Raw genomic sequence first — 25,453 nt, forward strand, 5'->3', positions numbered from 1 at the left:
CTGGCACTGGGTGCTTTGAATGTGTGCAAGGCATCATGAAATCGGAGGATTACCAAAGGATTTTGGGTTGCACTGTAGAGCCCAGGGTCAGAAAGCTGGGTTTGCGTTTGAAATCTTGGGCCTTCCAGCAGGAAAATGACCCCAAGAATACATCAAAAAGCACCCAGAAATGGATGACAACAAAGTGCTGGAGAGTTCTAAAGTGGCCAGCAATGAGCCCAGATCTAAATCCCATTGAACACCCGTGGAGAGATCTTAAAATTGCTGTTGGGAAAAGGCGCCCTTCCAATAAGAGAGACCTGGAGCAGTTTGCAAAGGAAGAGTGGTCCAAAATTCCAGGTGAGAGGTGTAAGAAGCTCATTGATGGTTATAGGAAGCGACTGATTTCAGTTATTTTTTCCAAAGGGTGTGCAACCAAATATTAAGATAAGGGTGCCAAGAATTTTGACCAGCCCATTTTGGAGTTCTGCGTGACATTATGTCCAATTTGCTTTTTTTCCTCCCTTTTTTGTTTTGTTCCAATACACACAAAGGGAATAAACGTGTATAGCAAAACATGTGTTACTGCAATACTTTTCTGTGTGAAATACTTGATTTTCTGGATATATATAATCACACATTAAAGAGGGAGTCCACTGGAAATAAAATTATTAAAAGCCAGCAGCTATAAATACTACAGCTGCTGACTTTTAATAAATGGACACTCACCTGTCCCAGGGTCCAGCTGCCGCCTCCATTCTCGGTGAGGGAATCAAGAAATGAAGCGTTGCGGCTTCATGTCCCAGTTCTCTACTGCGCATGCGCGAGTCACGCAGTTCAATGAGAATGGTCCGCGCTGTCCCTGGGATCCATGTGTGTCCCAGCAGACAGCGCGCCGGGACAGGAAGAAGCATAGACTCTATTGTCTTTATTGCACTTGTTCTCTGTCCCTTTACTTTTTCCTTTGATATGGATATCATTTGTCCCTATCCTCTCTCCAACACTTCTTATCCTTCTCCCTCTGTACAAGTGGTTCCTGGCTAATATCTTCCATCTCATTCTGGGGGGGATACCCCTTTGCCTTCCACCAGGATTTCCAGATCTCTCTATATCTCTTTATGCAACTTTGTCTGATATATACAGATTTTCCCTTCCAAATTGTAGGAAAGACCAATTGCCACCTTTTTGTGCTATCAATTTCCTTGCCTGGAATAGGCACCTCCGGATTGCAATCTGGATGTACCTGGGGTTTCCCTCCCCCTCTAAGCCCCAATACACAGAGCCTAACATCCAGGTTTGGGGGTCCTCCAAATACCTGACTTATAACTTCCAGCTACCTCCCTCCAATACCAAAATAACTTCGGACAACTTCAAAACATATGGATTAAATCGCATTCCATTTCCCCGCACCTTGGACAACTTGCGTCCAATCTCCGGCCAAACATAACCCTTTTGGGGGTATAATAAGCGCTATATACCAAAAACGGATGTGAAATCCTTTGGGAGGGGGAAGCGAGACCAAGGGGCTCAGTTCGAGGTCTCTACTCCACTGTTCTTCCGTTTTATAGTTCCTACGTCTTGTTTCCACCTCCTCCTACCATTTGGGGCCCCCTATCTCTTCCAAGCTCCCCTTATATATATGCGGATATAGGCCTGAGATGAGGACTTTTAGGGTTTTTGTATTGATTACCTTCTGGAGCAAAGGAATTTTGCTCCATTCTAGCACCCCCTCTCTAAACTGCTCTCCCTGAGCATGCCTGACCTGTAGGTACCTACAAAAGGATTCATTTGGTATTGTGTACTGTTCCCTCAGTTCCTGAAAAGGTTTCAGAATGTCACCTTTGTATAGCTGGCTAATATACTTTATTCCACACTTTATTCCGATTCCTTGATTGTCCCCATCTTCTGGATTTCTCCCAGATTTCTATTCTCCCATGGGGGAGTTACTCTGTGAATCCCCTGTACCCCAGCAATGTCTTGACTGTATCCCATACTCTTACCATTAAACTTGGTGTGGGGAGCCTAGGAAGGAAAGAACCTACCTCCATGGTTTCCACCAATCACCCATGCGGAGTGTTTTATAGCAACATTTCCCTCCCCACATATCCCCCTTCCTACCCCATTGCACCCTCGCATATGCTGTAATTGTGCCGCAAGGAAGTAACTCTGAGGGTGTGGAAGTGCAACCCCTCCTTCCTGTCTTTGTAGTTGTAGGGTAGGCAGACGGATTCTTGCCATACCACCTTTCCAGATTCGTTCTCTAAAGATGACCTCTAACTTTTGGAACCACTTTTGGTATACCCACACTGGAGAATTATGTAATACATACAGAAGCTGTGGCATCCATAGCATTTTAATCAAGTTACATCGTCCTGCTACTAATAATGGGAGACGTTTCCATATTTGAATTTTTTTCCCCTAAATTTTTCCAGAAGTGGGGACTATGTTATTTATGGTATACTGTTTGTATACTCTTGTAATATTCCCAAATATTTAATTTTGTCCACTATTTGAATCTGAGCAGCCTCCTCGGGCAAAGGACCTTCCAGGGGGTCTACTAGTAACAATGCAGATTTTTCCCAGTTTATGGTAAGTCTAGAGAATTGGCCAAAACTTGTAATTATTTCCATTGCCCTCAACAGGGAAGTCTGAGTGTTCCCTAGTAATTGTAGAAGGTCATCGGCATATAATGCCACTTTTTTTTCTTCCCTTGCTAAATCCTCTTACCCCCCAGGGAGGACCTGAAAGCCACTGCCGGAGGTTTGATTGCAAGGGCGAAGAGCAGGGGGAACATAGGGCACCCCTGTCTTGTCCCCCTCAGCAATCGAAATTTGTCTTGAGTAGTCACTCTCACTTTTGCTTCTGGCATTTTGTATAGCAATTTTAACCAGTTAATAAAGCCCGGGCCGAACTGAAACTCGGCCAGGACCCTCCACAAATATCGTATTCAAGGATGTCTAAGGCCTTGGTAGCATCGAAAGAAAAAATAGCCCCTGATCCATCCCCCATCAGCTGGGACCTGTAAATTCAAATACACGCATCTTATATTTATGCTAGTAGATCTTCCAGGGATAAATCCCGACTGATCGGGATGGGCAAGTTTTTCTGCATGATCTTGTTTAACCTAGCCGCCAAGACCTTCGTCAGGATTTTTAGATCTGTATTCATAGTTAGTTAGGTTTAAAAAAGGCACAAGTCTATCCAGTCCAACCATATAAATAAATAAAAAATATCACAGTCCCATATACCCAATCCTATACCCACAGTTGATCCAGAGGAAGGCAAAAAAAACAGCAAATCATGATCCAATTTGCTACAGAAGGGGAAAAAATTCCTTCCTGACCCCCAAGAGGCAATCGGATTTTCCCTGGATCAACTTTACCTATAAATGTTAGTACCCAGTTTTATTTTGTGTGCATTTAGGAAAGAATCCAGGCCTTTCTTAAAGCAATCTACTGAGCTGGCCAGAACCACCTCTAGGGGGGAGTCTATTCCACATTTTCACAGCTCATACATATTCCATATTTGAAATCCTCTAGGTGTAAAGCGTGCCCTCTTGTCCTCTGTGTTGACCGTAAAGTGAATAACTCAAGAGCAAGTTCACTATAGGGACCCCTTATATATTTGTACATGTTGGTCACATCCCCCTTATTCTCCTCTTCTCAAGAGAGGATCAATTCAGTTCCCCTAATCTTTCCTCATAGCTGAGCTCATCCATGCCTCTTATCAGTTTGGTTGCCCTTCTCTGCACTTTCTGCAGTTCCCTGATATCCTTTTTTGGGAACTGGTGCCCAAAACTGAACTGCGTATTCCAGATGAGGCCTTACTAATGATTTGTACAGGGGCAAAATATCTTTCTCTGGAGTCCATACCTCTCAATACAAGAAAGGACTTTGCTTGCTTTGGAAAACGCAGCTTGGCATCGCATGATAATATTGAGCTTATAATCTGCTGAAACTCCCAGATCCTTCTCTACGGATTATATGTATGATGCATGCATATTATTAGCCCCCAAGTGCATAGCTTTACATTTATCAACACTGAACCTCATCTGCCACATAGTCGCCCAATTAGACAGTGCATTGAGGTCGCCTTGTAAATTGGAGACATTCTGTAAGGACTTTATTCCACTGCATAGTTTGGTGTCATCTGCAAAGACTGAAATGGTACTTTTTATCCTGGACCCTATTTCGTTTATAAAGGTATTAAAAAGTAAGGGTCCCAACACTGAATCTTGGGGTACACCACTGATGACCTTAGACCATTCAGAGTAAGAATCATTAACCACTACTCTCTAAATTCTGTCTTTTAGCCAGTTTTCTATCCATTTACAAACTGATATTTCCGAGCTTGTAAACTTTACCTTGCACTTTAGCTCTGTGTGGGGGAACTGTGTCAAACACTTTTGCAAAATCCAAGTATACCACGTCCACAGTCACCCCTCTGTCCAAGGTTTTACTTGCCTCTTCATAAAAATAAATCAGATTTGTTTGACTTCTGTCTTTTGTGAACCCATGCTTTATTTATTTTTTTCCAGCAAGAACTCATCTATGTGGTCTTTTATTAAACTCTCCAGTGATCTTCCTGGCTGGTAAAGACTTTGTTCCCTTTTTAAATATGGGCACAACATTGGCCCTACGCCAATCCAGTGATACCATTTCCATCATTAACCACTACAGATCCGCGCTATTGCCAAATGACGGCATTAGCGCGGACCTACATTTCCGGGACTACGTCTATTGACGTGGTCCCGGTTACGAGCGGCCTGCGCGCCCCCTGAGGGGCGCGCGCGGCGCGCTCTGTGATCGGCGAGTCCGTGAGACTCGCCTGATCACCGATCCATGTAAGGGGTCGATCCCGACCCCTTATCACGTGATCAGCTGTCAGCCAATGACAGCTGATCATGTGATAGAACGGAGCCGGTAATCGGCTATTATTCCTCCTCGCGCTGACAGCGCGAGGAGAGAAAAAAAAAAGCCGATCGCCGGCGGCCGTGATCGGGACATCAGTCCCGATCACGGCCATCAATACAAGGGACCACCTGCCACCTGCCTGTGCCCACCTGCCTCCCGCAGTGCCATCCTGAAATAAAATAAAAGCAAAAGTGCCCCCCGTCAGTGCCCACAGTGCCACCCACAGTGCCACCCCACAGTGCCACCCACAGTGCCACCCAATCTGCCTCAAAGGTGCTGCACCCCAGTGCCGCCCATCTGTGCCCAGCAGTGCCGCCCATCTGTGCCCAGCAGTGCCACCTATCAGAGCCACCTATCAGTGCCACCTATCAGTGCCCATCAGTCCCATCTATCTGTGGTACCTATCAGTGCCCATCCGTGCCACTTATCCGTGCCACCCATCCGTGCCATCTTATCTGTGCCCATCTTTGCCCATCAGTGCCGCCTTATCTGTGCCCATCGGTGCCGCCTTATCTGTGCCTTTTAGTGCCGCCTTAACTATGCCTATCAGTGCCCACCGGTGCAGCCTATCAGTGCCCACCAATGCAGCCCATCAGTGCCCACCAATGCAGCCCATCAGTGCCCACCAATGCAGCCCATCAGTGCCCACCAATGCAGCCTATCAGTGCCGCCTAATCAGCGCACTTCAATGAAGGAGAAAAATGACCCGTTTGCAAAATTTTATAACAAACTATTAAAACATGATTTTTTATTTTTTTTGCATCTTTTTTTGTTTGTTTAGCAAAAAATAAAACTCCGAGCTGTAACTAAATACCACCAAAAGAAAGCTCTATTTGTGGGAAAAAATGATAAAAATTTCATTTGGGTACAGTGTTGTATGCCCGCGCAATTGTCATTCAAAGTGTATCAGCGCTGAAAGCTGAAAATTGGTCTGGGACTGAGGGGGGTTTAAGTGCCCAGTAAGCAAGTGGTTAAGGAGTCCCTAAAAATTAGAAACAATGGCTTTGAAATGACATAGCATCCACCCACTGATACTAAAATAATTGAGCTATCTAGTCCAGGTGCTTTATTGACCTTTAGTCTAAATATTTCTGGACCATATCACTTTTGAGCCATTGTGGATCATTTAGGGCTGTATCAATACCACCCCCAATATGGACTTGAGCTCCCCCATGGTCCTTAGTATACACAGAACTGAAGAATGTATTTAATAAATTTGCTTTTTGTTTGTCCCCAGTCACCCACTCTAGATTTTGTAAAGGGCCTACATGCTCAGACCTGACCTTTTTACTATTAATATATTTGAAGAATTGTTTAGGGGTTTGTCCTATATTTTGCAATCTGTCATTCATTTAGATTTTTTTTCTGTCTTTTGATTTTCTTTTTACATATTCTGTTATATTCTTTGTAACATTTAAACGACAGTGGAATGCCTTCATTTTTATATTTTTGCTCTTTTCTTATTGTTTATAGCTTTTTTTTACTTTGACTGTGTGCCACATGGGTTTTATTTTTAGCCTTTTAAACTTATTGCTCATGCGAATATACTTTGCAGTGAGTTCACAAATAGTCTTTTTGAAGGATTCCCATTACTGTTCTTTGCCCATTGATGCCAATATTCCCTCCCAGTCTTAAGTCCTGGAGCGCAGCCCTCATCCTTGGTAAATGTGCTCTCTTAAAATGAAATGTTTATCTTTCCCAAATGAAATTATGTTATGGCCACTACTACCCAGATGTTCCTTTTTATATGAACGTTTGTAATAAGCTCTGCATGGTTTGTGATTAACAGGTCCAACAGAGCATCATTCCTAGTTGGGGCCTCAATAAACTGGACCATAAAATTGTCCTGTAATAGTTTTATAAATGTTTGCCCTTTAACTGACCCAGCAGTGCCATTACTCCAGTCAATTCCCAGGTAGTTAAAATCCCCCGTTATCACCGTCCCAGCCCCTGCAGCCCTTTTCTGTGCAAAGAGCTGAGTCTCCACCTCCTCATTAACATTGGGTGGTCTATAACAAACTTCAATGATTAACTTTGAACTATGCACATCTTTATGCAGTGCCACCCATATTGCTTCAGCCACATCACACTCTCCAATTGAGTCCTCATTTAATAAGAAAATGGGTCTATATGAGGTTGTATTAAGTAGATCCTTGCCCTCGTTATGTATCACCATTATGGTAGATTCCATCATAGCTGTAGGAAGCTCCCCCTCCATCGTCGACCAGTTTAAGACCCCCAGCAGCTCGGATATTAACACTTTCCTGTGTCGTCAATAGGTCTCCACTGGGAGGTCGTCGGTTCCTGGAGATTTCTGACTTGCCATCTCCCTTGTGGGAGTACTGACTCCCCACCTTAGGACAGGGTGATGCTTAGGGCAGGCAGGATAATGATAAAAGTGATGCTGAATTTTTTTTTTTTACATTTTTCCCACCCCTCAGCTGCAGAAAACTGGGTATCCCAAGTACAGGGTGCAGATTGCTAAATATCCACCAGGTGTCACTAAAGTCAAAGGCTAGTCTCCTCTGATAGCTGTATTGCAAATGCTGGACTCATGTTTCAGCTTTGTGGCTTCTCCCCTCTATGGTCGGTATCCCAGCTGTGTGGTCTCTCCCGTTGTTGCCCAGAGGTGGACTGACCATTCGGGCACTGTCCGGGGGCCCCATCAGAGTTGCCAGCCTCAGTAAAACCAGGGACAGTATCTAAAAATCAGTTTTTTTTTTGTTTTGTTTTTACATCTGCATCTGAAAATGTCCCTTACCGACATCCTTTTGGTCTGCCCCACCTCTCCAGTACCTTCTCTGCCAATAGAAACCTGTCTGTGTATACTGTGTAATTGTATACTGTGTGGCCCCATAATCTCTGATTGCCTGGGGGCCCCATAATCTCCTTTTGTCCGGGTGCCCCATGAGTTGTCAGTCCGCCCCTGTGAGCGCCGGACCATTCATACAGCACAAAGGTATCCAAAGGACAGTGGCAGAGGGTACTGCAGGTATGCCAGCAGCTCTCCTCTCTCTCCAGCCCCTCAATTCCTCTTTAGAAACTGGGTTCCCCTAATGGAGCAGTGGGGCGGCACAACGCGGCGAGGCAGCAGAGTGGCTAAATTCAAGGTGGGCCATCCCCATGCTACTGCATTGGCTCGAACTTGCTGGATTTCTTCCAGAGCTGCGGTGGAGCTAGATCACACGCGTCCACACTCTAGAGCATCCAGTCATGCCTCAGCAATTATTTTTAATGTTTTACATAACTATACCAGCAAAAGTGGCCAGCCTGAAATGATCTGGCAGGACTTGATTTTCTCACTAAAGTTCCCCTTAAAATATTTACCATTTGACTTGTATAGTATCTCACAAAAGTGAGTACGCCCCTCATGTTTTTGTAAATATTTTATTATATCTTTTCATGTGACAACACAAAGAAATCACACTTTCCTACAATGTAAAGTAGTGAGTGCACAGCTTGCATAACAGTGTAAATTTGCTGGGCCCAATTTGGACATTTTTCACTTAGGGGTGTACTCACTTTTGTTGCCAGCGGTTTAGACATTAATGGCTGTGTGTTGAGTTATTTTGATGGGACAGCAAATTTACACTGTTGTACAAGCTGTACACTCACTACTTTACATTATAGTAAAGTGTGATTTTTATTTTTAATTATTATTATTATTTAATTTATTTTTATTATTTGTGTTCACATGAAAAGTTATAATAAAATATTTACAAAAATGTGAGGGGTGTACTCCCTTTTGTGAGATGCTGTACCATGTATCATCTTGTAATACGGTAGGTATGTTCTGAAACTGACACTACTTGGCCACCACATATCTTTTGTAGATGCCTTTTTTTTTTGTTTATTATAGAACTTAATAATTTGAAATTTAACTAACCATCATTCTCAATGTATGAAAACATTTAGAATATCCTGTAATAGAATTGTATAGACCTCAGGTCCCATTCAAACCAGGTACAATGGGACTGCATCGGGCAGCCTTGTTGTCCTATCAGATCAGTTTGTGCCACTATATTGCCGTGATGCCATACTTTTTTAGTACATTACAACGCAGTCTACCACTTTGCCCCATGCTGTGGCCAGGAGAACTTGATGAAATGTTATATTTCTATAAAGTCTGCTTAAAAAAAGAAAAAAAGTTGAAGAGTGCAATGTGCTTGCACTACCGCACACCAGCAGCCCTCAGTTATTTAAGCTTTAGAATGTATTTTTTCCTGACATGACAATGAAACTAACCAAAAATAGGTGACTGTTTAAGTTCTGTACCTGAAGTCTAAGCAACTGTTTCTCTATATTTAGGAATAATTCAAAGAACTTTCTGCTTTTTGTGACCCTGTCTTTTTTTCGTTTGCCTGCTGCTTCGTTTTTCCACTTTCTGCCAAGACAGTCCGTGCCAAATTTAAGGCCCCGTTCACACTGCTGTGACATGTTAAATCCCATGTTTGTCAATAAGAGCGGTCTTATTTGGCACTGCTGAAGTCGCCCCGACTTTAGAAAATGGTCCTGTACTACTTCAAGTGACTTCTGTCCAACTTGTGCTCATAGACGTTAATGGAAATCGGATCCTCATCTAAATTTATGTGATTTGGATCCAACATTACAGGAACATTACACAGGCATTCCTGAAGTTGCTTCAAGTTGCCTGGTGAAGTCGCCTTGTGTAAATTGTTCGACTTTCAGGTCGTGGTAGTGTGAACCGTGCCTAAAGGGAGTAACCACTGGCAAACATATAAACGGAGAACTTTTCTTCTTTTCCCCCACCAATATATATTAAAGTGGTTGTAAACCCTTACATATACACAGATTAAACAAATCCTCTTCCATAAGGTGTACCTGTCTATCTGCAGTCTTCTCTACATCTGTTAAAAGTGCAGAGATAATATTGTCTGGGAGTTAAGAAAATGGGGGACAGAGAGCGGTAATCGCACTCTGCTGAGCTCAGTGAAGAGACCTCCAGAGCTGATTGGAGGTAAAGGACAGCACACTGGAACAGAGCTGAGGCTGTCAATCAGCTGGAGTTCCTCTTTCTGTCACCATTTTTTTTTCTTGGTGTCAGAAAAACTTATTAGAAGTGATTCATGCTGATAGCAGAGGAACAAAGCAGCAGACAAAAGTGACACTTGGTGCTTTTTGTTGAAACAAGTACACACTAGAGGGATATGTGTTTTTTTTTTTTTCTTCCCTCTTTCTTTCTCCTCCATGTAAGGTTTACAACCACTTTAACCTGAAATGTGTGTAATAGTAAAGCTTCTGTTTGTATATAATCTAGTTTTGCCTTGCTGTTAATCCTGCTCTTTTCGATTCAGATTCTATGTGGCTTAGACCTTGCACATTTTGTACTATTTTATGATATATCTAAAGTAAAAACTAGGGTTTGAGTTCAATTTGGAGAAATAATTCCTGTCCTATGGAGTCAACCGGAAGTATAATCAAATATTTCCAAAATAAAGCTTCAATATATTTACTTGTGTATAGTCAGCTAGCCCATACAAGGACTGAAATCCATCTGGTCCCCGCTGAACCCAGCTGAATTTCGATCCATGTATGGCTTGCTTTAGTTCTGCTGTAAAACTCAAAATATTTGTAGCATTCTTATCTTCTATTGATTATTCTAGTGATGCCACTACCAATTTCCCAAACTATTTGTTTTTTCAGTCTGCACAATTTTTTTTATTTTTATATATCGCATTTGATTTCCTCACAAGTAGTTTCTAATACCAGGTCTTGTTTCTTTCAGAAATTTTCTTACCAACCCCTGATGGTTTACTTGTAAATTTACATGAAAGCAAGGAGGTAGGAAGCTGTGTGTATGTTTTGGGTCCTGTTTAATTTCTAGCCTCTGCCCCTCCTGTCAGAGAAAAAATTAAAAAAAACTTGTCTTACTGCTGGTTGGTGGGCAAACCTGAGGCCCCTTTCACACTGGGGTGGGGACGGCATCGGTAGTAAAGCGCCACTATTTTTAGCAGCGCTTTACTGTCGTATTTGCGGAGGTATTCTGCCGCTAGCAGACGCTTTTAACCCCCCCCCCCGAGCAGCCAATAAAGGCTTTAAACCACCCGCAAAGCGCTGCTGTGTAGCCGCACTGCCCCATTGATTTCACCGCTCCAAAGTTTCTGCTAGCTTTACCGTCCTGCCACCTCACCTCGGGCTTTCACACTGGATTGAATGGAGCGGCTCTTTCAGGGCGCTTTGCAGGTGCTATTTTTAGTGCCTGCAAAGCACCCCAGTGTGAAAGGGGTCTAAGTGACCATGACATCATTTGTTTTTTTTGTGGGATCCAAGATCCAGTGAGAATGCACTCTTGCACAGCGGATGAGAGTCTTATCATGAGACTAGGCATCCTTAGCAGAATGATGTTACCGTGAGCTCTGTGAGCATGCCTAAAGCTAAGATTAAGGCAAGTTTTTGTTTTTCTGTTATCTTATTCATTTGGGGTAGAAAGTGGGTTCAGGCATTAAGTGGACCTGGCATGAAATGGTTTAGTTTAACCTTTAACATCACTTTAATCTGTCTGATCATGCTTTTTTGCATGTACATGGTCTTTTGGGGAATTAAGTAAAAGTTTAAGCTTTTTTGTGATGACTTTTATTAGCTTCTGTTTATTCTTTAAATCATTATTAGGCTGTTATTATGCAAATGTGCTTCTAATACTTTTTGCTTGCCTTGAGTACAAGAAACTGTTTCTGCTGTGATGTCAGTCTGAATATGCCTAAGTAATTAATGCCATGAATTTTTTTCTTTTTTAGAGAAAAGCTTTTTATAACTTTGGTGTTCATACTAAAATGTATTTATTTTTTATTTTTTTTACTCCATAGCTTATCAAAGATCTATTGACAGCTCTTCCCAGCATGTTTTTAAGCACAAGAGAAACACACAGTGCTTTAGGCCCTGCTCTTCAGGGAGCATTTAAACTGATGTCTCCTACGGGTGGACGTATATCAGTGTTTCAGACGCAACTGCCATCTTTGGGTGCTGGTCTATTGCAATCTAGAGAAGATCCCAACCAAAGGTCCAGCACTAAGGTACAGTGTTGCTCATTTTCTGCATTTTCTCTCATGGGTATATTGACATGTACAGTATGAGAATAGTCAGTGCTATGCTGGATAGTCTGGAATCTAATTACATTGGAGTAAATTAGAACATGCAGCATCTGCTTGAGCCAGACTCTAACTCAAGGGAAATCGCATTTGCTCTGGACTTTTAAGATGGTTGCTCCACAGAGAACTAGCTGCCTTACAGTCAATATTGGTGTTATGTGGTAGTATTAAAGAGCCACATTTTACCTTTTTAAAGTGGTTTTAAATACTTCCATATACTCAGTAAAGTGACTGGCCTCAAATGATATACAGAGATGAAACAACTCCTCCCACATAAGTTGTACCGGTCTATCTGCAGTCTTTTCTACATCAATTCAAAGTGCAGAATGTATACAGCAGCTTGTCTGAACTGCTAGAAATCAAGGGGTGTGGGGGGGGAGGCTAATGTTACACTCTGAGTAAGAGCCGATTTTAGGGAAGGGACACACCCTCTTTCACTCAGGAACAGAGCTGAGACTGTCAATTACAGGCTGTGTGCAGGAGATCCCTCCCCCGTCACCTTTTTTCTCTTGGCATCAGCAAAACTTGTCAGAATTGACTTATGCTGATAGCAGAGGAGCGAGGCAGCAGACCAAAATGATACTTTATGCCCTGATTTGAGACAATGCAATCCTATACACACACTATAGAGGAATATTCATTGTTCATACTTCAGGTATGAGGTTTACAACAACTTTAATGTGAATGTAAAATTAGGTGCAACATGTAGCCCTCTCTATAAAGTAAGCCTCCTTCTTCTTTTGCCCACCACCTTTTCGGAAACCACTAATTAAAAAGGTAAAGCCAAATGCATACTAATTTAATTTGTTTGCCTCACATGTTACTGTGTTTCTTTATACTACTGCCCTGCCCCTTCTCCTCCTCATGTAAAGCCTTGGCACCATTTGAACAGTTGATGCGATAGCTGGCTTCTTCTGTATTTTCTGTTCCGGCCAACTGATGACATTAGCACCATGTTCTCATTGTGTTTTCATTGTTATCTGTGTAGAAAAAAAGCCTTTTCCACGGAGATCTAGGGAGAATTCTCAGTTTACAAATAAGATCTCCCTGGAAGGCGCTGGTGACCGGCTTCCCAGGGGCAGATATGAGGCATTAGCTTATGTCACCTGTCAGAACACTGCAAAGTAAAAAGTGCACTCACAAAATAGAAACCCAATTCCACTGCTGCTGCAAATAAAAACTCCAAAAAGCTATAACGCAATCCTAAAGTAGATTAGAATTGAGTGTAGCGCTGTGCAATAAATTAATGCTCCAAAGCATCAAAACTCATAATTCAAACAATCACAAAGTGCCAAATTATTCATTTAAATGAAAAATGAAGTTCATATCAATATAATATATAGCCTCAAATCTCCTACATGTTCTTATGCAATATAATTTTTCAAACATGTAAATTAAATCAATAATTCAAGGTTCATAAAACCCACTTTTAATCCCAATGTGTTCAAATGTAAAATCTTCATGTGCAGTCTTTACATTAATATTACTGATTTCATTTACATTTTTGCACAATTATATTGAACATAAACATGCAGGAGATTGGAGGCTATATATTATATTGATCTGAACTTTATTTTTTATTTTTCATGTAAATGAATAAGTTGGCACTTTATGATTGGTTTATTGATTATGAGTTTTGATGTTTTAGAGCACTAATTATTTATGGCACAGTGCTGTAATCAATTCTAATCTATTTTTGGATTGTGTTAAAATAATTTGGAAGATGGTTTTCAGAAGATGCTTAAATATGTAGTTTGTGCATGGTTTGAAAAATGTATTTTTCTCCCCTCTCAAATTAAAGTTTCCTTTTTAGATGAAGCTTAATTCCAGGAATTCAGCTTCTTTGTAAAAATGTAAGGCATGCTGAGTTAAGTTTAAGGATATGATTGACATCTCCTGGACTTTATTATTTATATCTCAGGTTTATAGTACTCCCAGAAGACAGCTAGAGCTGTATTTCCAAAAGCTTGATGCTGATCCTTCTGATTGCATTTTCATCAGTAGAGTTGCTGCAGCTGCTATCTTCCTTCTAATAAATGTTTACTCACCCGCTACACTTAGCGCACTTTTGCTCTTTTTGTTTACCACTTCGAGATCTCTTCAGTCTTCTATAGGTGCTCTGTTAAGTGTGCTGGCTTGGATTCTTTAGTGGCAACTGCTAGGTTTGCCCCTCCCCTCCTCCTTTCCAATCACAGAAGCCTTTGTGTTATGTGAACACATTCACAAAATACAAAAAGGCTTCTGTGAATAGGCAGCAGAGGGGAAGGGCCGGGCATAGCTGCTTTTGTGTGCTTCTCTCCCCTCAGATCCCAGTGTTTCTTCAGCAGAGCAATAAACCTGACAAATATAAACAATACAGATAAGACCAGGAGACATCATGCACCTAGTTGATCTTAACTCATAGCGGTTGATTTCCCAAAGCCAAATAGGATGTAGACTTTGCAAAGTGCAGTTGCTCCAGAGCTTAGTAAATGAGCAGAAGCTCTGATGCCTTCCATCATCCAATCATGCCCAAGCAAACATGCAGTTTTTTTTTTACACTTTTCTTGCTTGTGATGGGGTATTCTTTGCGAAGTGAAGCTTTACCTCATTTAATAAGCTCTGGCACAACTGCACTTGTAGAGTGCAACTGCACTTTACAAAGTGCATAGCCTATTTGCCTTTAGTATAAATGAACCCCATAGTGTGCCTTACAAAGTTACTAAATTCCTGCAATTCAGCTTCAAAGAAGTATAAAATGTATTTCTGAGGCTTCATTCACATACACTCGTACTGCTGTGCAGAGATTTGTGTTTGTGTCCGGGAAATGACAGCCTGTCAAAGTCAAGGACACACAGAGACAAAGCAGCTGTAGGTATTTTAATGCACATTCCAGTGTTTACACTTACATGTGGACAGAAGCACAGCTCTGGAACAGATAATTGGTGTCCAAACCATGCATATGGTCAGTGTAAAATCAGTATTGTTTACATTGTAGCTTTGTTTTAACTTGTTTATGCATTTTATTTGAAGGGTATACAGCATCTGGGTCCTGCCACTGATTTCTATAAGAAGTTGGCCTTGGATTGCTCCGGACAGCAAACAGCGGTGGACTTGTTCCTTCTAAGTTCTCAATATTCTGACTTGGCTTCTCTAGGTCTGTAAAATTCACAAAGCTTTTCTCCCATTAAGGCCTGTCAACATGCTTTGGGCTTGTTTCAGTGGGAAAATTTTGCATGTTTTCATGTGTAATCCGTTTTCATTTGACATCAGTTTGAGACGCTTCGGAGATCCGTTAGCATCTTCTAATAGGTGAATTAGCTCTGTTGAACTAAACCATATCAACCTGCTTCAATATAATTTTGCATTTACATAAAAAATGTATTGGGAAGAGAAGCAGTTTTGACACAAAGAAAAGTCAGTTGACACTGACCCTGAACCCCTAGGCATCTGCTGTCTGCATATAAGTGGTCCTGTGTTTACAACTTACCGTGCTGAGAGCACGCTCCCAGCACAGTAGCTGGCGGGAATTGGTAAGCTCCTGATGCATACTTGCGATCGGAGCTTTCCAATCATGTGACAGCCAATCACTTTGGTCACATGACCCGGATGCCTGCCTCCACCTCCCAGGTTTTAGAACTCTTAAAGGGCCAGGCGGCAGTTGGCAGGAAGAGTTTAAAGTGGAACGTTAGATGGACAATTAAGTCCTGCTAGATCACTTCAGGCTGGCCAGTTTTGCAGGTATAGCTATGTAAAACTTAAAAAATTAGTAGCTATACGGTTTAAAATCCAGTAATACACTGTCTCAACCTGCCCTGCACATGCTCAGTTTCTCTCCATTTCTGGCATTGTGACAAAAAACAGAACCACTAGAGAGTGATCTGATGACAGCCTAAAGATTTGCATCTGTTTGGGGAGTCTGAGCTTAAGAAAAAGGGTACCCTCTAGCAAGAAGAAACAGGAGCAATGCTGGAGGCAATTTACAGCACACACTTATTTTGGTAGCATAATTATTAACCACTTGACCTTCGGAAGGTTTTACCCCCTTCATGACCAGGGCATTTTTTATTATTCAGCACTGTGCTACATTATCTTGCAATTGCCTGTTCATGCAACACTGTACCCAAATTAAATTTTATATAATTTTTTCCACACAAATATAGCTTACTTTTCATGGTATCTAGTCACCACTGGGTTTGTTTTTTTTTTTTTTTATGTAAACGGAAAAATACAGAAAATTTTGAAAACAAGTTTTTCTTATAACATTTTGCAAACGTAATCTTTCTTTAGAAATTTAGGCCAAAATGCAGTATGCTACTTTCCTTTGGTAAAAATAACCCAAATCCTTGTATATTATTTAGTCTGTGTGAAAGTTAGGCTGCAAACTATGATGTATATATTTAACCACTTCAGCCCCAGAAGAATTTACACCCTTCCTGACCATAGCACTTTTTGCGATTCGGCACTGCGTCGCTTTAACTGACAATTGCGTGGTCACGTGACGTACCCAAACAAAATTTACGTCCTCCTTTTTTTCCCCACAAATAGAGCTTTCTTTTGGTGATATTTGATTGCCTCTGCATTTTTTTTTTTTTTTTTTTTTTTTTTTTTTGTGCTATAAACAAAAGCAGAGCAACAATTCTGAAAAAAAAACGCATTTTTTACCTTTTTTGCTATAAATATCCCCCAAAAATATTTATATATAAAAAATATATATATATTCCTCAGTTTAGGCCGATATGTATTCTACATATTTTAGATGAAAAAAAAAAAATCAAGCGTATATTGATTGGTTTGTGCAAAAACTATAGCGTCTACAAAATGGGGGTAGATTTATAGCATTTTTTTTTTCTTAACTAGTAATGACGGTGATCTGCGTTTTTTTTTTTTTTTTTTTTTTTATCGTGACTGCAACATGGCGGACACATCAGACAATTTTGACACATTTTTGGGACCATTGGCATTAATACAGTGACCAATGCTATAAAATTGCATTGATTATTGTAAAAATGTCACTGGCAGTGAAGGGATTAGCACTAGGGGGCACTCGAGGGGTTAACTGTGTTCCCTGGGAGGTGATTCTAACTGAAGAGGGAGGAGACTGACTGTAGGAAGTGACGGATTGTGGTTCCTAGCTAAAGGGAACACACGATCGGTCACTCCTGTCAGAACAGGGAAGTGTGTGTTTACACACACTCGTCCATGTTCTCTCTCCTGCTCACGATTGCTCGTGGCCTGAGGTCATTGTGACCGTCGGTTACGAGCACTGGCACCCCCGCTGTGCCGGTGCCTCTGGCGGTGCGCCCGCTATCCCGGCCCGTGGAGCCAACGTTGGGGAGCCAGCCTGCCGCAGTATAACAGTGGTTGGTCAGGAAGTGGTTAAAAACTGGTCAATCCTGATGTACTGACTGCCGATCTGATGCCCTAAAATTACAGGACAGTACATTACACCCCCCAACCGCCTTTTTTGGAAACTAGACAGTTCAGTGTATTTAGCAAGAGGCAGTACAGCCTAATCATATGAACTTAGTGTGGCAGTGATAAGGGATATGGACTGGGGAAATATTATTATATAGGAGAAAAAATATAAAATTTTATTTATTTTTTACATAGTATCATGGGAGTAGTTCAGTGTTACCATAGAGGGTCTGGGAGTCATATTTTTATTTTTTTTAACTGTAGTGAATAGCTTTCATTTGTGAGTCATTGTTATGATGCTGTAATTGGCAACAGCTATCGCATGGTACAAGGTGCTGGCTATTGGCCCAGGTACCATGTGATTACTAGTGACCAATCACAGATCACACACAGTAGTAAACAATGATGTCATGAATGGATTTTATTCATGACTGTTGTTTACTAGGTGACATGTGATCGCACAGCAATCACTTGGTATCTGGGCCAATCACAGCCCCGATGCCGAGCACCGCAGACCATGCTGCTGCGCACCCCAGGGGGCTCCAGTATACATGTGCGGGGCGATGTACTGGTACTTCGCAGTGTCTGCTCAAGCCTCCGGCCAGCAGTAAAGTTACTGTTGGCTGCTCAGCAAGTAGTTAATGTGGAATGTATGCTAAAGAACATAATTTTTTATCAAGTTGTTAAATTTATAAAGCTTTATATAAGGACCTTTAGTTACAACCATTTGACTGTAATATTCAAATCTTATTGGACTTGGCTTAAAGAAGCTCTTGCTTTTTTTTTTTTTTTTTTTTTTTAAATAAGGATTCTTATCCTGGTGTGTTAGCCTTATGAATTGAGCCTATAGGTTCGCAAACACAAAATCAAGCACTATTTAATGCATTTTGCAAATGTTCTGCCTTAGACATGTCATCACAATGAGGTGGCAATATTTTTTATACAGGACATTGTGTCTTCTATTGCAGATGTGCTAGACATTTTGTATGTGTGATTCAAAGTATCTGCGTACAGATTTCTTGAAATGTTCAATGTCTCCAAGCTATTGAGCCTTTGGCCCTTCATAAATGAACTATGTTTTGTCTTTAAAGGCTAAGTTTACCTTAAAAAAAAAAAATGGCCATATTATAAAAGGTAAACGGTAAATTTTTTTTCTTCAGGAGCCTGCAGAGCATTGCACCCATGCTCATTGGATTGTGAATGGAATGTCGAGCTCCTGCATTCTCATCCTACAACTCTGAGCCCATACCTCTGTACTGGCTGTCAGTTTCAGAGATGCAGGAAGAGTGAATGGGCTAAGAGGGCGCTGAGCTGTGCAAGGGTAGGGGACTGGCTGAGGGATGTCAGCAGACAGTGGACTTTAACCCGCTGTCGGCTGAAAGCAGATTACAGCAGTGCAGATGAAACTGCATAACTGTTCAAAGTAGAGCCAAAAAAGCTTTGACCTTGCTGCTTCTCCTTTAATAAATGCAAAGTTATCAGGTTGAAGAGAAGGGGGGGGTGGGTCTCTCGGTCCACCTTTAGCTGGCCACAAATTGCCCAGACGTCAAAGTATCTGAAGTTTACAATGTTTACATTTTGCTGTTTTTGATGTGAAATTAACGTTTTTTTTCTTTTTTTTTTTTTTAGCTTGCATGTCAAAGTATTCTGCTGGTTGCATCTATTATTATCCATCATTCCACCACAAGCACAATACAGCCCAGGCCAATAAACTAAAACAAGATCTTGATCATTATCTCACTAGGAAGGTTGGATTTGAAGCAGTTATGAGAATACGTTGTACAAAAGGTAATATACATAACTTTGTAATATTGCAATGCTAATTTGACTGAATATCACTAAAAAATGGCCAGTGGCACTTTTTTTTCTTCCTTACGGCATTTAGAAGTCATGTTCTATATACTGTAGGTCTAAGTGCTATAAATTTTAGCACCTCTCATGATTTTGTTAAACTTGCTGCATTACAACGCCATTGTACACTGGCACAAAGCACTGTGTGAAATATTGTTTAGGTTGGCTTTGTGAACTCTTTGCAGAATGAGCTCCAATTTGAGGGGTCCACTTGGTGACTTATTAGTCTCTGAACTCACTGTCCCAAAACTGTACTGAGAGAAGTATGTAGGCCACTATCTATTACTGAGCTCTCCTTGTAAAAATATTTTCATTGGTATTTTAGATTCAGTGGCTGCAATTCTTTCGGAATCACAAATTGTGCCGATTGCTTGTTTCTAGTAAGTTATTTAAAATATTAAAGACCAAAATAGCCAGCTAGCTAGCATTTCCAGGAATTTCTTACAGGAACTCCACCCTAAAGTGGAATTTCCACTCATTGGAACCCTCTTCCCCCTCCGGTGCCACAATTGGCACCTTTCAGGGGGGAAGGGGGTGCAGATAACTGTATAGTACAGGTATTTGCACCCACTTCCGGCATAGATATCTGCAGAATCTTTATATTTTGCTGGGAGACACACGGATCCCAGAGACAGCGGGGACCATCCTTATTGTGCAGCGCGACTCGAGTATGCGCAGTAGGGAACCTTGCGGCTTCACTTCCCGATTCCCATACCGAAGATGGCGGCGGCAGCACCCAAGAGCCGATCGAGAGATCGGCTCCGGGTGCCGACATCGCGGGCTCTCTGGGCGGGTAAGTGTCCTTATTTTAAAAGTCAGCAGCTGCAGTATTTGTAGCTTCTGACTTATAAAAACAAAAAACGGCGGTACTCCCGCTTTAATGGAATCTTACTATGTTCTGTTATGACATGTGGCAGCACCTCATGGTTAGGAGATCAGTACATTTAAAAAGTTACTTTGAAAACGTACCCAAAAGGGCAAGTTCCCTGCACCCTCCTCTCCCATAATAGAAATGTACTTTCTTTGGAGGGGCGAGCGGGTAACTGATTTTGACAGGTAACTGCTCCCACTTCTGGTCAGATCGCCACCCCCCCTTTCCCTTGCAGTCTCTCTTGACATGTGACAGGTCCCATGAGACTGTGGGACCATGCATTATGATGACATTGCTGGATCCTGGGACAGGAAAATGAGTTTTTTTTTTTTAAAGACAGCAGCTATAGTATTTGTAGCTGCTGACGTTTACATTGTTGTTTACAGGTTGAGGCTCTTCTTTAAGTGATCTGAAATGCTTGATCCAAAATTCACATTTTGATATATTTTTTTTCTTCATCCTCAGGCCTTTCAATACACACATTTCATGGGAATTTCTTTGTGCGTTCTACGGATCTATTGTCTCTTGCGAACATTAATGAAGATGCAGGGTTTGCGGTGCAAATGTCCATAGATGAAAGTCTGACAGATACATCGCTGGCATGCTTCCAAGTTGCCCTTCTTTATACATCTAGCAAAGGTAATTCTTCACAAAGGGGAGCTATGAAAATTCAGTTTGCATAAATTGCATTGTTAAAAGGCTGTAAAAATAGACTGTATTTTTTAAAGTGGCCTTTTTTTTCTTTTCAGTCCAATCAGTTCTGAATGTTTTTGCATTTAAAACTCAGGAAACGCTGACTATTTGTGGAATAGTCCTGATTTGTATTCTGATATGCATTTTGTGCTGTTGCCAGGCGGTTTATTAAATGCCTGTTTGCTAGTATCCTTATTTTCTTAATGACTCATAATGTGAGTTTCTGATGGGAGTTTATAACACTTTAGAGCCCAGGTTTATAAAGTTACTGAAGTGAGGCACTGTTCAATCAATATCCACTTAGACTCATAATCCTGAGATGCCTATGTGGCATAGTCTTGTCTGCTTTTTCTGAATTTTCGTATAATATTTAGGACTGTCCATAGATGGCAAATATAAACTTATGGTTTGAAAAAATCTATTAATATTTAACATGAGTGAAACTTGTTTTTGGTAAACAGGTCAGAGAAGGATACGTGTGCATACGTTATGCTTGCCGGTGGTAAATTCACTGCCAGATGTGTTTGCTGGAGCAGATGTACAGGCTGTCACCAGCCTTTTGGCAAACATGGGTAAGTTTCAATTTATGTTAAATTGTACATGGTGTGTAATCTTTTTATTTTTAAGCATCACCACTGAAGTTCACATTCTTGGGATAGGCATGTCAAAAACAGATTTTAGTTAAGAGTATGTTAGCCCAAAATTTCATATTCCTGATATGTGCCTGCTGTGCCATGTACTTGTATGAAAATGCATACTGTTCTCTTTTCTTTTTTTTTTTTTATTGATTCCTTTGTGTGCTAAGCCTGGTGTCCCTGCCAGTCTCTCTGCTTTCCTATTAAAAACTGATCACAGCAGAAGAAAACAGCGTGATCAGTTCTCTTGCTGTGCTAGTCTTTTTTTATTTTTTTTCTCTTTTATTATATAAACCTACTTGAGGCGATTGTAGCCATATTAGTGCAGTTGTGACAGAGAACATTGAGTACTGTCCGTGATACTTTTTTTATTTGGACTGACATAGAATTTTTAATGGACGAGCTTTCAGGGTGTGTCCCCTTCTGCTTGGACCTTGAAAAAGGGGACACACCCTGAAAGCTCGTCCATGAAAAATTATATGTTGGTGCAAATAAAGTATCACGGACAATACTCAATTTGCCATGATATAAACAAAGATACACAAATACATATAGTAAAAATTGCATTCCTATGTCAGAATTCCTTATTACATTGATTACTTACAATATACAGTTATTCTCCCTATTCCCCCAACCCCCCCCTCACTAAAAAGGGAATCCCTTCTTCCCCTCCCCCTGAACCCTTAAACCTCCATCAAACTCCTGCAGCCCTCAGATTTTTTAAACTCCACCCATTTTCCCCATATGTTCCAATATATCTCTGAGTCCTCTACTGTATGGATTGTTTCCTCTATGGCTCTCAACATTTCCACTTTTGCTACCCACTCCTACATATTCGGCGCTTCTTGGGTTCTCCATAAGCTCGGGATCAAACCTTTAGCTGCATTTAGAAGGTATGGGACTGAAGTATTCTTGGGACACACCGTCTTCCTCATATCATGAAACAGACATTCCCAGGGATCGTTCTGAATCCGTTCTCCCATTATTTGGTGGATCACTGCTATAATTCTGCCCCAGTAAGGTTGTACATTCCCACCACAAGTGCGCAAAGGTCCCCGGGGTATCACATCCCCCTCCAACTAGTTGGGGGGCCTTCTGCGGCTGTGCTAGTCTTCAGTGTGCTCTCCTCCAATGATCAGACTTGTCCTGACATCCAGTGTGCTGCTGTTTCTGTTCCACACCTTTCTGAGCTCCTTATGCATCTGAGAACAGAGGGTATGTGATTGCTTCTAAAATAGGGGGGGGGGGGGAATTTTTAATGGTTTTGTATGTATACACAAATGTTTTGCCGTTCATTTTTATTTTAAACTGAATGGATTGAAGGTGAGGCTTTACAATCACTTTAAATCGTTTACACTTTATTCACACAGGGCATGTGTTTAGCCCCTCTGAATATCTTTTCTCCTAGTAGCAGAAAAAAATCCACTTAAAAAAAAAAAAGATGTAAAAGCTGCGGTATTGTACATGATTATTAGGAGCTAAGTGTTTGAACATTAATGGATTCCAGAATGAATTAATATTCTGGCCATTGGAATGTAATAATGCCCAAACGCTAGACGCATTTAGTGTTTAGGCATGTCTGGCATTCTTTTTTTTTTTTTTTTCTGCTCTTCAGTTCCTTTCCTAAACAAGCCTTTGGTAGGGGTTTAATCCAGCCTGTAAAAGCTCCTCTTCTAATATGCCTGTAAACTCCTATGTGTACATGGACAAACAGGCTTACAGTACTTAGAGGTGCTTTTACTGGCAGAAAAAATGTCAAATGCCTGTAAAAGTGGCATGTTTTTTTTTTTTTTTTTTTTTTTTTTTTTTAAGCCCAGTGGGCATGAGGCCTTATTCAAATGTTGCAGAAGGGTTAGAGTATTGGGTCTATTGCTGGCTGTAATTATCCCATAGAAATAAATATTTAGTGGCTGAAATTTTTGTTGTGGAGCAACATTGGCACATTTGGCATGCCCTGGTGATCCAGGTTGTTTTTGAATCAAGTGTGTGGGGATAAGAATTAAGCACTGAACACTTCAAAGAAATGCTGCCACTGCACAAGGATGACTGTACTTCTCACAGTTTTACAGTGACACCTGCATAGTGGTTTCCTCTACTCTGAGGTTTAGACTCACGCGCAACCCAACCCCAAATGACTGGAAGTGTTCAGGTGCTTCCTTTTATGTAGAGTAGATGGGGGTGAGGGGGGAGGGTTGGGACTGTAAAGCTAAGGGTGGCATGATCAGAGTTTTTTTTTTTGGTGACCTCCAGCATAGTGGTAATGATATGTTAATCCACCTATTTTAAAGCAAACCTGTAATTAAAGCAGTATTATAAAAAAAAAAAAAAAACACTATATAGTACAAGTGCATATATTAAGTTTTCAGTATATGGTGTTGGAGTTCTCTTACAGTATTTTTAAACTATGTAATACAGAAATGTAAAAGAAGCTGCTTACACTAGAAGTTGGGGAGACTGGATAAAAAAATTAAAACAATGGCAACCACCCTAATTTATAACTGGCCTTTACAGAAAGGAGCACATGGAAGGGCGACGGTTAAAAAAACTAATTGCCAGCTAACTTTCAGCCAGCCTGCAACAGACTGAATTATCCTAACAGTTCGCATTGTCTCCCTACTTAAAAAATATCAGCTAATCTTTGGTTGCTATACTTTCTCTTTGGATGCTAGAAATTTTTACCTAATGGGCATAAAGCTTGGTACACGCTAACATTTTTTTTTTTGTGGAGCTACAGCTTTGGTCAGAGACACTGTATTAACCATGGCGGCCCTCGCGGCCAGAACATGCCGATCAGCACTGTCTGCCATTGGCTAAGAGCGATGATCGGGAATCGGTCAGATGCTGGTTTTCCAGCATGTATGGCCGACAGAAGCCAACAGACCAAACGGCTGGCTTCTTTTGGACAGACAGGCATACACATGGGCAGAATGTCAGCTGTTTTTTTGTTTAACTGGCAAATGTCTCCCAACATTCTGCTTGTGTGTACATGGCTTAAGGGATATCCAGGCTGCCGGTTTTAAAGTAAATGTGTGTGTGTATATATATATATTGTGTGTTTATATATAAATCTTTTTTTAATATAGCTGTAGACCGATCCATATCATCCAGCATTTCTGATGCAAGAGATGCCTTGGTGAATGCAGTTGTGGATTCTTTGTTGTCATACAATTCCTCGCTTTCAAATCTACAGCCAACTGCACTGATAGCACCCAATTCCCTTAAGATGTTTCCACTCTATATATTGGCTCTTCTAAAGCAAGTAAGTGAATTCATATCAATACCATTTGTCTTGTAACATAAAACATTCAGTTGTGCCAAACGAGAGAAAACAATGGAGTGGTCAGCGAAGGACAACTGATCTAGGTGCTCATCCTGAACAATTTTTATTTTTTTTAACCGATTCGCGCCCGCCCTATAGCCGAAAGATGGCTACAGAGCGGACGCTATCTACCGGGAGGCCGTCCCTGGACGTCCTCCTGTTTACTTCCGCAATGCGCGCTCCCGGGAAGTTCTGGGCTGGCCGTGTCCCTCGGACACAGCCAGTCACAGATCGCTGTAAACGGCCAATCACAGCGGCCGTTTACAGCGCGATCGGCCTATCCAATGAGAGATGATCTCATATGTAAACATATGAGATCATCTCTCAGCGCCGCTCTCCCTCCTCACACAGACAGCGTGTGAGAAGGGAGAGATGAACGGCTGCAGCGGCTGTAAGTGAAAAAAAAACATCTGTCATCAGTGCCACATAGTGCCATCTGTCATCAGTGCCACATAGTGCCATCTGTCATCAGTGCCACATAGTGCCATCTGTCATCAGTGCCACATAGTGCCATCTGTCATCAGTGCCACATAGTGCCATCTGTCATCAGTGCCACGTATTGGTGCCATCTGTCATCAGTGCCACGTATTGGTGCCATCTGTCATCAGTGCCACGTATTGGTGCCATCTGTCATCAGTGCCACGTATTGGTGCCATCTGTCATCAGTGCCACGTATTGGTGCCATCTGT

The 25,453-nt window shown here is 41.4% G+C and overlaps 1 protein-coding gene across 2 annotated transcripts in view; it reads left to right on the top strand.

Annotated features, from left to right (window-relative positions):
• Positions 1–25,453, top strand: part of SEC24B (SEC24 homolog B, COPII component) — a 127,631-nt gene that overhangs the window by 68,973 nt on the left and 33,205 nt on the right. For both annotated transcript variants that reach the window (XM_077476704.1, XM_077476705.1), the window contains 7 exons: positions 10,639–10,694; positions 11,717–11,923; positions 15,011–15,134; positions 19,025–19,183; positions 20,583–20,756; positions 21,272–21,382; positions 24,529–24,704. In XM_077476704.1, coding sequence (XP_077332830.1) covers positions 10,639–10,694; positions 11,717–11,923; positions 15,011–15,134; positions 19,025–19,183; positions 20,583–20,756; positions 21,272–21,382; positions 24,529–24,704 — 1,007 coding nt within the window. The remainder of the gene's footprint in view (positions 1–10,638; positions 10,695–11,716; positions 11,924–15,010; positions 15,135–19,024; positions 19,184–20,582; positions 20,757–21,271; positions 21,383–24,528; positions 24,705–25,453) is intronic.

The sequence above is a fragment of the Lithobates pipiens genome, unplaced genomic scaffold (assembly GCF_037356315.1).
Source record: "Lithobates pipiens isolate NorthernLeopardFrog02 unplaced genomic scaffold, aLitPip1_a1.2 Scaffold_13, whole genome shotgun sequence".
Taxonomy (NCBI): domain Eukaryota; kingdom Metazoa; phylum Chordata; class Amphibia; order Anura; family Ranidae; genus Lithobates; species Lithobates pipiens.